This window comes from Sceloporus occidentalis, unplaced genomic scaffold (assembly GCF_023333645.1).
Source record: "Sceloporus occidentalis isolate IW3139 unplaced genomic scaffold, rSceOcc1.0.p SCAF_6, whole genome shotgun sequence".
NCBI classification, from domain to species: Eukaryota; Metazoa; Chordata; class Lepidosauria; order Squamata; family Phrynosomatidae; genus Sceloporus; species Sceloporus occidentalis.
In genome coordinates this window covers 19,667,348-19,682,730 of record NW_028316986.1, presented here as the reverse complement: position 1 = coordinate 19,682,730, position 15,383 = coordinate 19,667,348, and the positions used below count along the sequence as shown (strand labels likewise).

Genomic DNA, 15,383 nt, shown 5'->3' with positions numbered 1-15,383 from the left:
AAGCCCCCACCCACAGTCCTCTTGTGGAGATAGGTGCAAAATTGCCTCTTGGGTTTGAGTACTGTATATGTCTACAGCATTCAAAGAGAAGCAGTGTTGTGTAAAGGTTTTAATGTTGGACTACGACTCTGGAGACCAGGATTCGAATCCCCGCTTGGTCATGGAAACCCACTGGATGACCTTGGCAAAGAGGAAGGCAAAGGAAAATCCCCTCTAAACAAATCTTGGAAAGAAAACCCTATGGTTAATTTGGCTTAGGGTCAGAAACAACTTGAAGGCACACAGTGACAATAGTATACACAGGAATTATTTTCCTCTAAGACTGTAGACTAGTACTGTAGCATGTATAATATACAGACCACCACTCTCTGCAGTTCTTGGTATCTTACATGAGTAAAATCTTAAGCGTTTTGTTCATTCAGAAATAAAAAAAAAATATCCAAGGTACTTTTCTTGTTTTCCACTAGAAAAACTGAAGATTTTTCTGGGCAAAGGGAAATGCGTGAGTGGAGTTGGAAAATGTCCTTCCAAAATTGTCCAGGCTCCTCTTGGCTTGCACATCTCTTGGCTTAGTCACAAATTCTTGGGACTTCTGACCTGAGAGGACATTAGTATTGTAATACTGTAATAAAATAAAGATGACTTTTTAGATATGATTCCAATATAGTTTGGCAGATGAAACATGGGAACTATATAGATTTTTGTCTCTGTCATAATTAAGAAATAAGAATTTGGCTGTTAAAGCTCAGCCCAGTGTTGCAAGACTGAAAGATGCAACTATTGTGTTATGTCAAATTAAATTCTGTTCAATTATATTCTGTTATGGCTGCAATATGGAAACCCTATATTAGAGTGGGGTACAGCAAAAACAGTTAAGAATACATAGGCTACTATTATCATTAGGACCTTCAAAACATGCTAATCAGGTTTTTTTTAAAATCTTGTGACCTTTTGTGCATCTATCCATAACTAAGATTACAAACACAAATCATTGTGATTTAACTGCATCATGGTTAACTGTAAGTTAACTATGCTTCCTCCTAACCTAGATCAGTGCGGTAAAATGTCTGGAAAGAAATGTCTGCCAGATAAGCTGTTAAGAACAAACACTTTGCTTGAAAAGAGGTGACTTTTGTCATAAAACAATAAAGCAGGGGTAGGCAATCTTTTTGAGCCGGGGGCTGGGTTGCTGTCCCTCAGACAACTGGGGGGCCGAACCCAAAAAATAAATAATTAAATAATTTTTTTAAAAAATTAAATATATAAATAAACCAGGACAAATGTAGGACAAAATTTTCAAATGGAAGACACTTTTTTTAAAAAAATGGAGGACACATGAAAAAATTTGCTGATTTTTTTTAAAAATGTTAATATAAATGCATGTTTCTGAGGCTTCTATAGACAATTGCCCCCCCAAAGGCCCCGGCGGCAATCGGCGGCAGGACCAGGCTGGGGGCAGTCCCAAGGCCTCGCCGGGCCGCATCCGGCCCGCGGGCCGCAGGTTGCCTACCCCTGCAATAAAGGGTCAGAATTTCAGAAGTCTATCAATCAAATGTATTGCCAGGATGAAGCTGTATTAACAAATACGTTTTAGATACTGCAATATAGTATCGGATGTTAAGCCAAGACATTATACTTGCATAAGAACAAACATTTTAAAAAACATATTACTATGTGAATGTGAATTATGCAGCAATATTATACACACACACACACACACACACACACACACACACTATTGTTGCATTTATTTGGACAGAAAATCTATGAACTTTTTACAAGTCTAAATGTTAAGCAATGAGCTGCAAGTCCAGCATGCCTAGCATGTAAGTCCTATTAAAACATTACCTTTGAGCAAATACATAGAAAATTGCAAGGGTTCAATTCTACTCAGGATTTTGTTGTTGTTGTGTGCCTTCAAGTAGTTTCCAACTTGAGTTGTAGTCAAATGCTCAAACAACTACACCACATGGTTATCTAGGGTCTAAAACACATCTCTCCATTGACGCCCCCTTGTCGTGGGGGAGAGGCTTGTGCACCCCAATGATGCTGTGAGCTATGCTGGCGGTGGTATAATAGCCACTGACAGGGCCTCCCATGCCAGACAGGTCACAACCGAAGGGTCTGACCAAGAGTGCCAAAGGGCAGGATGGGCTCTCTAGCCTTATGGCAACCATCCTAGGAGAAGGAAAACTAATCCCAAACCCGGGCAGATGGTGCTCATCTAACCCTGTAAGGTCAATCATCTAAGAGAAGGAAACTCTAATCAAACCTACAACCCAAGGACCTCGCTGCCACCGTCCATGCTTGTCAAGGCCTCAGCAGACGAACCTCTGGTTTAAAGGGTGAGGCCTGTTCTGTGCACGCTGCGCTCCACCAGAAAAATCCATTGCACAGGCTCGAAGGATACATCCAGTCTCCGAAAAAGCCCTGTAGCAAAGCTGAGGGATGAAACGGCAGGTGTAAAGATGCGCTGGAAGCCGCAGACCCAACCCTGCATGCAGGCGGTTCAGGACTTTAGTCGCTTGAGACTGACTGGGGATGACAGTCTTGTTTGGCAGCATCCTGAATGACCAAGCAGCCTTTTTTAAGGAGAGCACTGTTTGCTCCATATGGAGAGGGGCCTAGAAAAGGTGGCCTAAAGAAAGCTCACCCCCAACAACCTGGTTGGCTAGCTGCGGCCAATGGGCATCTTCTGATGCGGTCAAACAAAGACAAAGAGACAAAGGCACACACCAGCCTCCAAAGGTGCAAATAGACTAACGCATGCATGCTGGAACATCAGAACCATGCAAGATTCTGCAGACAGTGGACATCCTGAGCGTCGTTCTGCCCTAATAGCCCATGAACTGTCACAACTTAACATCGACATTGCTGCTCTTAGTGAAGTTCATCTCCATGAGGAAGGCAGCCTTAAAGAACATGGTGCCGGCTACAGACTCTATTGGTCTGGCAAACCCAAAACTGAAAAACATCTTTCAGGTGTAGGCTTCATGATCAAAAACTCCATTGCCTCCAAACTCGAAACCTTGCCAACAGGACACTCTGATCGCATTATCTCCTTACGCCTCCCACATGTTGTTCTCTTCAGTATATATGCTCCAACTATGCAAGCTGACCCTGCGGAGAAAGACAAATTCTACTCAGACCTACGCCACCTTATACAGAAAGTCCCTGCAGAAGACAAAATCATTATCCTTGGTGTTTTCAATGCCAGAGTAGGAAAGAACTTCGAAGCCTGGAAAGGTGTTTTATGCAAGCATGGTGTTGGAAACTGTAATGATAACAGACGCCTCCTGCTAGAATTTTGTGCAGAACAGCAACTGACTATTACAAACACCATCTTTCAGCAGAAAGATAGCCTGAAGACAACCTGGATGCATCCCCGATCCAAACACTGGCACCTCAGTGACTATATCCTAGTGCGCCAGAGAAATATTTGCGATGTCCATCATACCCGAGTGATGCCCAGTGCAGAATGTCAGATCATCGCCTCGTAAGATGCAAACTAAATCTTCATTTTCAGTTCAAACCTAAGAGGGGTGGCATCCTAAAGAGGAGACTCCAAGTCAACAATCTTCAACAAGCTGCCATAAGAGACAACTTCCAGGCAAATTTGCAAACCAAACTTGAAGACCATCCCGTAGACTCTTCTCCTACAGTGCTTTGGCAACATATCAAAAACAGCATCCTGCAATCTGCGGAAGAATCCTTAGGGTTCTCCCTCAAGAAAAACCAAGACTGGTTTGATGAAAACAACCAAGAGATCCAGGAGCTATTGGCAAAGAAGAAAACTGCTCACCAGGCACACCTCGCCCAGCCATCCTGCCATGTAAGAAAAGCAGCCTTTCGCCTCGCATGTAGTCAACTTCAACAAAAACTCCGAGACATTCAGAACAAGTGGTGGATCAATTTAGCAGAAAAGACACAACGTTGTGCAGATCTGGGTGATTCCAGAGGATTTTACGAAGCACTTAAAGCAGTGTTTGGACCTACATATCAGACCCAAAGCTCCCTATACAGTTCAGATGGTCAAACACTAATCACAGATAAAGCTTCCATTCTGAACTGATGGGCTGAACATTTCCAAAGTCTCTTTAGTGCCAACCGAGTAGTCCAAGACTCAGCTATTCAACATATGACACAACAACAGATGAAGAAGGAATTGGACATAACTTCCACTTTGGAAGAAACCGTTAAGGCCATAAAGCAGATGAAAAACGGCAAGGCTGCCGGGATTGATGGAATTCTACCTGAAGCTTGGAAACATGAAGGTCATGCACTCCATGCTAAACTCCACAAACTCCTTGTGAGTTGCTGGGGAAAAGGCAAATTGCCATCAGATCTCCGAGATGCAGTCATCATCACCCTGTACAAGAAAAAAGGAGCAAAATCAGATTGCTCAAACTATCGAGGTACAGCACTGCTCTCCATTGCTGGAAAAATCCTTGCAAGGATACTGCTGAACAGATTAGTTCCTGCTATTGCAGAAGAACTTCTCCCTGAAAGCCAATGTGGCTTTAGAGCTAATAGGAGCATTACAGACATGGTATTTGCCCTTAGACAACTGCAAGAGAAATGTAGAGAGCAGAACAAAGGACTCTATGTAACATTTGTTGATCTCACCAAAGCCTTCGACACTGTGAGTAGAAAAGGTCTGTGGCAGATCCTGGAACGACTAGGATGCCCCCCCCCAAATTCCTCAAAATGATCATCCTGCTACATGAGGCCAGCAAGGTCAAGTCAGATATGGCGACGCTCTCTCAAAGCCCTTTCTAATAACTAATGGTATGAAACAAGGTTGTGTTCTCTCTCCAACTCTATTTACAATCTTCTTCAGCATGATGCTCCAAAGGGCTACAGCAGATCTCAAAGAAGAAGACGGCATTTATGTACGCTACCGTACTGATGGTAGCCTGTTTATCTTAAGCCGCCTGAGGGCCCACACTAAGACTCTAAACTATCTAGTTCGTGAGCTGCTTTTTGCTGACGATGCTGCCCTTGTTGCCCATACAGAAACACCTCTGCAGCGCCTAACATCTTGTTTTGCAGCAGCTGCAGAACTCTTTGGACTGGAAGTCAGTCTGAAGAAAATGGAAGTTCTCTACCAGCCGGCACCATAGGAAGAACACTACCATCCTCACATCACTGTAGGCACATCTGTGCTTAAGTCTGTCCAGCAGTTCACCTACCTGGGAAGCATCATCTCCTCAGATGCCAAGATTGATAAAGAGATCGATCACAGACTAGCAAAGGCATAGAGTGCATTCAGAAGGCTTCACAAAAGAGTCTGGAGTAACAAACACTTGAGGCGAAGCACAAAAATCAGTGTGTATAGAGTCATTGTACTGTCTATTCTCCTCTATGGGTCTGAAACATGGGTCACCTATCGCCAACACCTACAACTCCTTGAACGCTGTCATCAGCGCTGTTTACGCACAATTCTAAATATACATTGGACTGACTATGTGTCAAATGTTGCTGTGCTTGAGCAAGCAGGGATCACCAGCATTGAGGCCATGCTATTGAGGACGCAGCTGCGCTGGGCAGGACACGTTTCTAGGATGAAAGACCATCACCTCCCAAAAATAGTATTCTACGGTGAACTCGCCACGGGTCAGCATAAGAGGGGCACCTCAAAGAAGAGATACAAGGACTCCCTAAAACAACATCTCAGGCTTGGCCAGATAGATCACCAACAATGGTCTGCCCTGGCCTCGCATCGGGAGGCATGGAGACGCACTAGCCACAATGCTGCAGCCTTTTTCAAAAGCTCACACCGAATGAGTCTCAAAGAGAAACGACAACGCAGAAAGAACCGCAACCCGGAGACATCACCCAAGGAGACTTTCCGCTGTGCTTTCTGCAACCGGACCAGTTTGTCCCAGATTGGCCTTTTTAGTCATCAACGTGCTTGTACAACGCGCAAAGCCAGAGAGAGAGAGAGAGAGAGAGAGAGAGAGAAAACACACTGGAGAAATAATCCTGTTTGAGATTGTTTTAACTGCCCTGGCTCTTTGCTAGGGAATCATGGGAACTGTAGTTTCGTGAGACAGTTAGCCTTCTCTGTCAGAGTGCTCTGGTGCCACAACAAACCATAGTTCCCAGGATTCCCTAGCACTGAGGCAGGGTAGTTAATAATAATAATAATAAAAACACAATAAAATATTTATTTATATCCCACCTCTTCTGTTTTGGGGATCGAGGCAGGGAACAACAAGGTTTACATGGTACAAAGATAATAAAAGTTAAAGTGGTCTGAAACTGGATTATTTATGCAGTGTGTCTTGGACCCTTAAGGGTGACTTTCTAACAAATACATCAGTGTTGAAATTCTGTGTGTACTGTACCTACTTAGAAGCCAGTCCCACAAGTCCCACTGAATTAAATTGGGTTTCATGCCTAATATGAGACCAAGTGTGGTGTACTGTTTTGAGTGCTGCATTACAACTCTGGAGACAAGGATTTGAATCCCCACTCAGCCATGGAAACTCACTGGGTGACCTTATGGGAGTCGCACACTCTCAGCCTCAGAGGAAGGCAAAGGCAATCCTTGGAACAAATCTTGACAAAGAAAACCCATGATAGATACGCCTTAAGGGCACCATGAACCAAAAATGAATTAAAGTCACACAACAACTACTTAATATATATGCGTAGGATTACATTCTGTTGCAAGGCTGCATTCCAATGTATGGAAGTAAGTTCTGTTGCACAATGTGGAACACCTCTGAGTAAAGATGCGAGAAAATCTGTAAAGTGTGTTTTGGATCTATAGTGCAATTTGCACTTTGGGCTGGCTGCATCCACACTGGAGAAATAACCTGGTTTGGCAGCGCTTTAACTCTTTTGTGGCTCAAAGGCTATGGAATTCTGGGAGTTGGAGTTTGTTGTGGGCCCAGAGCGGAGCAGAGCTCCGACCGCTCTGGGCCCCACAACAAACTCCAACTCCCAGAATTCCATAGCAAAGAGGCAGACAAAGAGTTAAAGCGCTGCCAAACCAGGTTGTTATTATTATTATTACATTTTATTTATAAAGCGCTGTAAATTTGGTTATTTCTCTTCGTTTGTCCTTTAAGAGGATTTTTTGGACTACATCTCCCAGAAGCCCTCAGCCATGTTGACTAATAGGCGGGGATTCTGGGAGCTGAAGTCCAAAGGGGGAAAAAAGAAATCCCTTATTAAAGGACACAGTCGGAAGGCCTCAATTTTCAGACTAGGCCCCGTTGCCATGGTTTCAAGACGGCGTCCGAGAAGGTCCTTTCCGCTCAGAACGCGTTTGGGGGCGGGGTAGAGGGGGAAGTGGGCAAGTACGGTGGCCGAAAGGGCGGGATAGGGGAAGGAAGTGGGCAGTACGGTGGCCGGAAGGGCTCTCGGCGGCGCTGTTGTTGGCGGGAGATTTCAACATGGCGGCCTCCATGAACTCTTCCTCTTCGTCCTCGTTTTCTTCCTCCTCCTTCCCCTCCCTGTCCTCCTCGTCCTCCAATTCCCCGCGCGAGGGCTGCTGGCCCGAGGGCTCCACCGCCGAGAGCGGCTTCGTCCGCGCCGTCCTGGCCCTGCCTGAGAAGCCCAGCACCACCATCCGCTTCTTCGAGCGGGGCGACTACTACACCGTCCACGGCAGCGACGCCGTCCTGGCCGCCAGAGAGGTCTTCAAGACCAAGGCCGTCATCCGCATCCTGGGCTCAGGTAACAACCAGGCCCTTTCGGGGACTGTGGACTCAACCCTCTGGGGACCAGGGTTCGAATCCCGCCTTGGCTTTGGAAAAAACCCAATAGGAGGCCTTTGGCCAAGTCACGCTCTCTCAGCCTCAGAGGATGGCAATGGCAAAGCCCCTCTGGAGGAACTCTCCAATAATAACTTTATTTATATCCGGCCTTTCCACAAGGATCAAGGCAGGTTACAATAGAATACATAAACAAACACGTAACGTATACACAACTAAAAGTCACATATTCCCTCACCTCTTGCCTTACAACTAAAATGCCAACAGCTAAAGTTACAAATTAAAATCTATTTAAAATAGGCAACATTGGGGAGAGGCACTTGGACAAACAAGGGGTAATTAGGTTGGCGGAATGGGAGGGTTGCTCCAGGAAAAAAAAGACATCCATCTTGATAGCCTTTTTAAAGGTGTTAAGAGTAGTAATATGGCAGATCTCCTCTGGCAGGCCATTCCGTAATTTCAGAGCGGCAGACGAGACAAGGAGACCACAAGTTGAACATGAGTCAACAGTGTGATGCAGCAGCTAAAATGGCCAATGCAATTTTAGGCTGCATCAATAGAAGTATAGTGTCTAGATCAAGAGAAGTAATAGTGCCACTGTATTCTGCTCTGGTCAGGCCCCACCTGGAATATTGTGTCCAGTTCTGGGCATCACAATTCAAAAAGGACATTGAGAAACGAACATGTCCAAAGGAGGGTGACTAAAATGGTGAAGGGTCTGGAAACCATGCCCTATGAGGAAAAACTCAGGGAGCCTGGAGAAGAGAAGGTTAAGGGGTGATATGATAGCCCTGTTTAAATATCTGTAGGGATGTCATACTGAGGAAGGAGCTGATTTGGTTTCTGCTGCTCCAGAGAACAGGACCCGGAGCAATGGATGCAAGCTCCAGGAAAAGAGATTCCAGCTCAACATTAGGAGGAACTTCCTGACAGTAAGGGCTAGTCAACAGTGGAACAAACTCTCTTGGAGTGTAGTGGGGTCTCCTTATTATTATTATTAACCTTTATTTATAAAGCGCTGTAAATTTACACAGCGCTGTACATACAATCTTTTTAATTGGACAGTTCCCTGCCCTCAGGCTTACAATCTAAAAAGACACGACACAAAGGGAGTGGTGGTGGGGAAGGGACCTCTAGTAGGATAATACATATAAAATACATAGCAATACAGGAAATGATTGAATAAAACAGACAACAAAAGAACATCAAATAGCAGCGACAATTATGCGATGCCTGGGAACGCTTCTCTGAACAGGATGGTCTTCAACTCCGTTTTGAAGCTGGTTAAAGAAGTGATGGCCCTTGCTCGCGGGGGAAGAAGGTTCCAGGAGTGAGGGGCAGCGAGTGAAAAGGGGTGAATCTGAGATGGGGCAGAGGAAATCCTGGGCTGGGACAGCCGACTTTGACTACCAGAACGGAGGGCCCTAGTGGGAAGGTGAGGAGAAAGATGGTCTGATAAGTAAGGAGGGGCCAGCCCATCTTTGGACCTTCTTTGGAGGTCTTTAAACAGAGGCTGGATGGCCATCTGTTGGGGATGCTTTGATTGTGAGTTCCTGCATGGCAGAATGGGGTTGGACTGGATGGCCCTTGCAGTCTCTCCCAACTCCATAATTCTATTATAGGTTCACCAGGCCTGCCATGATAAACCGGAAATGACTTGAAGGCATGCAGCAAACACACACACATATCTACACTGTAGAAACGAATGTAGAAATGTAAGCTGGGAATCCTGAATTATACAGTTGTTGTTGTTATTATTATTATTATTATTATTGTCTTATATCCCACTTTTCTCCCAATATAGGGTGAGACTCAAGGTGGCGAACAAGAAATGAAAAACAAGCCCATTTAAAAACAGTACACCTTAAAATTTGCTTGTCCTCATCCAATCCATTACAGCGACCAGACACTGGTTTAGGGCAGGAACAGCTTCCTTGGAATTAGGTGGAAAGGAGTGATAGAGCTGGGTATCATCAGTGTACAGGTGAAACCTTACAGAGTTGGAAGAGACCACAAGAGCCATCCAGTCCAAACCCCTTCTGCCATTAGGGAATACATAACTAAAGCACCCCTGACAGATGGCCATCTAACCTCTGTTTTTCTTAATCCTATCAATTAACTTATTTAGTCACTTGAACTTACGGTAGGTGCATACTTACCAAATTACCAAGTTCATTGGGTCTACTGTAGATTTTAAACAAACAAACAAACAAACAGGACAAAAAGTCATAGAATCATAGAGGTGGACCCTGCAGCCCAACACCATTCTGTCCTGCAGGAATACACAATCAAAGCACTCCTGACAGATGGCCATCCAGCCTCTGTTTAAAGACCTCTAAAGAAGGAGACTCCACCACTCTCTGAGGGAGTGTGTTCCACTGTCCAACAAGCTCTTACTGTCAGGAAATGCCTCCTAATGTTGTGGTAGAATCTCTTTTCCTGTAGCTTGCATCCATTGTTCTGGGCCCTATTCTCCGGAGCAGCAGAAAACAAGCTTGCTCCCTCCTCAATATGACATCTCTTCAAATATTTAAACAAGGCTATCATATCATCTCTTAATCATCTCTTCTCCAGGCTCCCTAAGTTGCTCCTGATAGTGCATCGTTTCCCGATGTCATGGAAACTCCAGGTCAGTCCCTGGGCTGCATCCTCACTAATTTAACTGCCCTGTGTAATGCTATAGAATACTAGGACTTGTAGTTTGTTGTGGCACCAAAGCTCTCTGACAGGGAAGACTAATTATCCCCAAACTACAAATCCCAGAATTCCATCGCATTGGCCATTAAAGTGGTGTCAAACTGGATTATTTCTGTAGTGCGGATGCAGCCCTGGGTCTGACTTCAACAACCACCATTACTAGTCATCTCTATACCTACAAAATTTTGAATTGTACTCATCCCGCAAAAAGTAAGAAAATGGTTTAAGCCTTATAATGGAATTTCAAAACACTTTAATTTGTTCATATGAAACACAAAATAATCTGTTCAAAAGTACTTTAAAAATGGCACTGGAACATCAGCATCTGCACTTAAAGTCGATTAACTACTGAATTGATAAAACTATTGAATTAGTGAAATAACTGTGCATGGTATGACATTTTTATTATGTTCTTTGCAGAGCTGGGGAGTAGTGGTGATTTTGAGGTTACTCGTCTGGAAGAAGATATTTTTTCTTTATGTTATTCCTACTCCTGTAAAAATCTCTTACTCTTTACTCCTACTCCCCAGCCCTGGGGAAAAGTCCCGGTTGCTTTGCAAGGCTGGTGTGTGTGTGTGTTTGTGTATGTGTAAAAGTAAGTAAGTGTCTCTCTTTGCCTCCCAGTCCCTTCCCCAGTGCAATATAATAAAATTGTTTTTTTGGTGTTTGCATGTACAATATAATATGAATAAGGAGTAACAAATATATTTTGTTACTCCTTATTCCCACTCCTACTCCTGTAAAAACCTCGTACTCTTACTCCTATTCCCCAGCCCTGGGTCTTTGAATTTAACACAAAACAATACTTTAAAAATTGGTTCAGTATTGAAATAAGTTTTCAGTATTGGATTAACCCCATCACAGATAGCAAGTCTTTGAGAAGTACCAGTTGGTGCAGAAAGATGGTGCTGTTGCATTCATGCTCTATTAGTGGACTTTTTACAGGCATCTGGTTGGTAAATAAATTCAAATAAAGAATAACATAATATGTTTTTGGATTGCAAATTGTCTAAGAAGCTATAATAATCAGGGCACCAGAACAGAGAACATATGTGCCTGTATCTATAGATCACATCAACATGCACAACAGTGTACACATTAGTTTGTTTCACGATCACATAAAACAGAATGCTAGTAAAACAGTCATTGGACTAGAACAGTGATGGCAAACCTTTTAGGGACTGAGTGCCCTAACTCAAAGGCATTCCATCACCAGGTGTTATCCGGTGCTGGGGGCAGGATGTCTGCCTTCCGGGGCAGGACTTCCCTGGGCGGGACTTTCCCCAGTGAATGCTAAAAACCCAGTAAAAGTGGTGGGGGGGGGGGGAGTGGAACAGGTACATGCCTGTTCCTCTTCTTCCCCCACTCTCCCATTTCTTCGTGTGCCCTCCAAAATAGCTTTATGTGCCAGAGAGGACATGTGTGCCATAGGTTCACCATCATGAGGCTGGAACTAAAAAGCAAAGGTAGAGTTCTGTTAATTTTCTGTAACTCTCGTTCAAAACTGAGAGACATAGCAGTGTTAGTCTGTAATATCAGTATGCAAAAGGGTTACATAGTACCGTTGAGATGAACTGTGTGAAAGTTGTAGCATAAGCTTCCGTAGGCTTGACCCCTACATCTGAGGAAGTAAAACAAGTCTATAATAGCTTATACAGTGGACCCTTGTTATACACTGGGGTTTGGTTCCAAGATCCCCCATGGATAACAAAATTTGTGGATGCTCAAGTCCCATTAAATATAATGACATAGCAAAATGGTGTCCCTTATAAAAAATGGAAAATCAAGGTTTGATATTTGAAATTTATACTTTTTAAAAACATTTTCAAACCATGGATGCTTGAATTCGTGTATAAAAAATCAGTCTATAAGAAGGGCTGACTGTATTTCAACTTCACACAGTTAGCCTCAAAGGTGCTACGAGATTCCTTTGCATGCCAATATCTCTCAAGACATCCCTTTAATTTGCAGAATTTAGCAGCTGATTTGATCAAGATCTGTGCCAGAAAAAGCTGCTGATAAACCTGTCAGACATTGCTGAGGATGCTTCCAGAGGAGGCTTTTACTGAATAGTTTCCTATCTCTCACATGTGTTGATGGAAGAGTCTGTGGGCAGGGTGGAGATGGATTCCTAATTATTTCAGTTTTGGTTTCCATGGAAAAATAATTCATGAAGAAAAATAGTATAGCTGCATGTTTTTTTTTAACGATAGTACTAAGACCTGCTGGGAAGCATTCAAAAGGATGGTGTTTGTGTTTGTATTTTCTGATTAACTGATAATGTTATAGTTAGATATTTTTAGTGATTTATCAAGACTTCAAACATTGCCAGTAACTACAGAAGGCACTAAATGATTTCTTAAATATAGATTAAAAATTAAAGTGCCAAAGTATTATGCAGAAGAAATAACCCCATGACATATTTTTTTAGAACTGCAGAAACTTGGATTCAGATCCCCATTCAGCCATGACTTTCATTGAGGCGGCTGCCACACTGCAGAATCAATACAGTTTGACACCATGTTCTGACCATTCTATTGAATCCAGGGATATATAGTTTGTTAGGGCCAAGAACTCTCTGACAGAGAAGGCTAAATATCTCACAAAACAACACATCACATAATCCCATAACATTAAGTCATGGGAGTTAAAGTGTTAAGATGCATTAATTGTGCAGTGTAGATGCAGAATGATTGACTGAAGGTCACTTGTTATTTCAGTTTAACTTTCCTCCCATGGCTGTTGTAAGGATGAAAACAAGGTTTGCAGAATCTACTTGTTTTTAATCAGTCACTAAAAAAAGAGGCAGAAACCAGAGGCTTGAGCAGAAATTATGGATTTAGAACTAATGAATTCTTGGAAGTGAATCTTGAAAAATATTTTAAGACCAGAACTGAACAGAGCTTTATAGTCATTACATATATAAATCCTGTCTTGCTAACTCCACATTTCCTTCATTTCAGCAGTATAATTAAGTGTGCAGATGTGTTATCATTTTGTTAACTGTTGTGATTAAATGAGTGGAACACATAACTCTTTACTAGTCTATTGTAGATTATCAAGGGATATTCCATTTGGTCAAAATCTACCTTCTGCCTTCACTTAGTTTATATACAGTAGAGAAATTGAATCAATGAGGATTCTTGTATATGAACTGTTTTGGCGTGTTTGTTTTCTGAAACCAAAGGTTATTTTTAATACCTTGTCACAAAAATGTAAGAACTATCATTTTGCCCAATTTAGCAGAGTTGAGTTCAAGAAGAACAACACATGTGCCTAATTAATTTTCCATTTAAAAATGGTGTGACTTAACAGTGCTTAATGTGATTGGATTATACTTCCTCTATGTGATATGTCAACCAGATCCCTTAAACTTGTTTCTCATTCCTTAGGAAGCCGGAAACTGGAGAGTGTTGCCCTTAGCAAGATGAATTTTGAATCCTTTTTGAGGGATCTGCTTCTGGTGCGTCAATATAGGGCTCAGGTGTACAAGAACAAAGCCGGAAATAAATCCACCAAAGAGAGTGAATGGTATCTGGCGTACAAGGTATGTCTTTGTCATAACCAGTTTGAGTAAATAGCAATATGACTGTAACAGAAGGGTAATTTAGCTATAGGCATGATAGTGACCAGGGTTTAAGTCATTACAGTGGACCCTTGTTATACGCTGGGGTTTGGTTCCAAGATCCCCCGTGTATAACAAAATCCGTGTATGCTCAAGTCCCATTAAATATAATGACACAGCAAAATGGTGTCCCTAATAAAAAATGGAAAATCAAGGTAAATTTAAACTTTTTTGGAACATTTTCAAACCGTGTATGCTTGAATCCGTGTATAAAAAATCTGTGTATAAGAAGGGCCGACTGTACACAAGTGTGGCATAGCAGCAAAGGTAATCTCTGCTTTCTCTGCTGTTTCCCTGCTTCTACTAAGCACCACTCTACAAATTGTCTTATGTTTGAATATAATATCCAGTGTAAATCACCAATAAAATTACATCCTATATCCTGCTATGACTGAAATATCTTTTCAGCTAGCAGTTAGCCATCACAGAGTTGTGCAAATTAATCTGTATCAGGTACTTCTCTGCTATCCCCTAGGACAGTGGTTCTCAACCTTCCTAATGTTCCAACCTTTTAATGCAGTTCCTCATGTTGTGGTGACCCCCAACCATAGAGAAGCGGTGTCTCGGTTCCTAAGACTATCGGAAATATGTGTTTTCTGATAGTCCTAGATGGCCCCTGTGAAAGGGTTGTTCGACCTCCAAAGGCAGGGGTAAGCAACCTTTTTGAGCTGGGGGCCGGGTTGCTGTCCCTCAGACAACTGGGGGGACGAAGCCGGGGGGGTGGAGCTTCCACCCTCCTCGGGCGGGGCTGCGTGCCGGGGGTGGAGCTTCCACCCCCAGGGCAGAGCTTCCACCCCCTGGGGGCCAGGCCTCCTCCTCTTTGCCAGCCCCTGACGGGGCCCCAGGCCCTGTCAGAGGCCAGGAAAGAGCCGTCGGGGGCCGCCAGTGCTGGAGGCCTCCCCCTCTTTGCCAGCCCCTGACGCCAGAGGCCCGCTGCCGCCGCAGGAGCCCTCTTGGAGGGCCCAAGCAAAGGCAACGGGCCTCTGGGAGACCTGCTGCCACCGCAGGAGCCCTCCTGGAGGGCCCCAGTGAAGGCAACGGGCCTCCCAGAGGGCCGCTGCCACCGCCGGAGCCTTCTTGGAGGGCCCCGGCGACAGCAACAGGCCTTCCAGAGGCCTGCTGTCGCCGCTGGAGCCCTCCAGGAGGACCCCAGTGAACGCAATGGGCCTCTCGGAGGCCCGCTGCCGCCGCCGGAGCCCTCCTAGAGGACCCCAGGGAAGGCAACGGGCCTCCCAGAGGCCCGTTGCCGCCGCAGGAGCCCTCCTGGAGGGCTCCAGGGAAGGCAACAGGCCTCTGGGAGGTCCGCTGCCGCCGCAGGAGCCCTCCTGGAGGGC

The 15,383-nt window shown here is 44.2% G+C and overlaps 1 protein-coding gene across 1 annotated transcript in view; it reads left to right on the top strand.

Annotated features, from left to right (window-relative positions):
• Window positions 1-7,362: 7,362 nt before the first annotated feature.
• The window catches only part of LOC149310456 (DNA mismatch repair protein Msh2-like), a 94,553-nt gene continuing 86,532 nt past the window's right edge, over window positions 7,363-15,383 (top strand). The window contains exons 1-2 of the mRNA XM_089528977.1: window positions 7,363-7,689; window positions 13,817-13,971. Coding sequence (XP_089385103.1) covers window positions 7,407-7,689; window positions 13,817-13,971 — 438 coding nt within the window. The 5' untranslated portion in view covers window positions 7,363-7,406. The remainder of the gene's footprint in view (window positions 7,690-13,816; window positions 13,972-15,383) is intronic.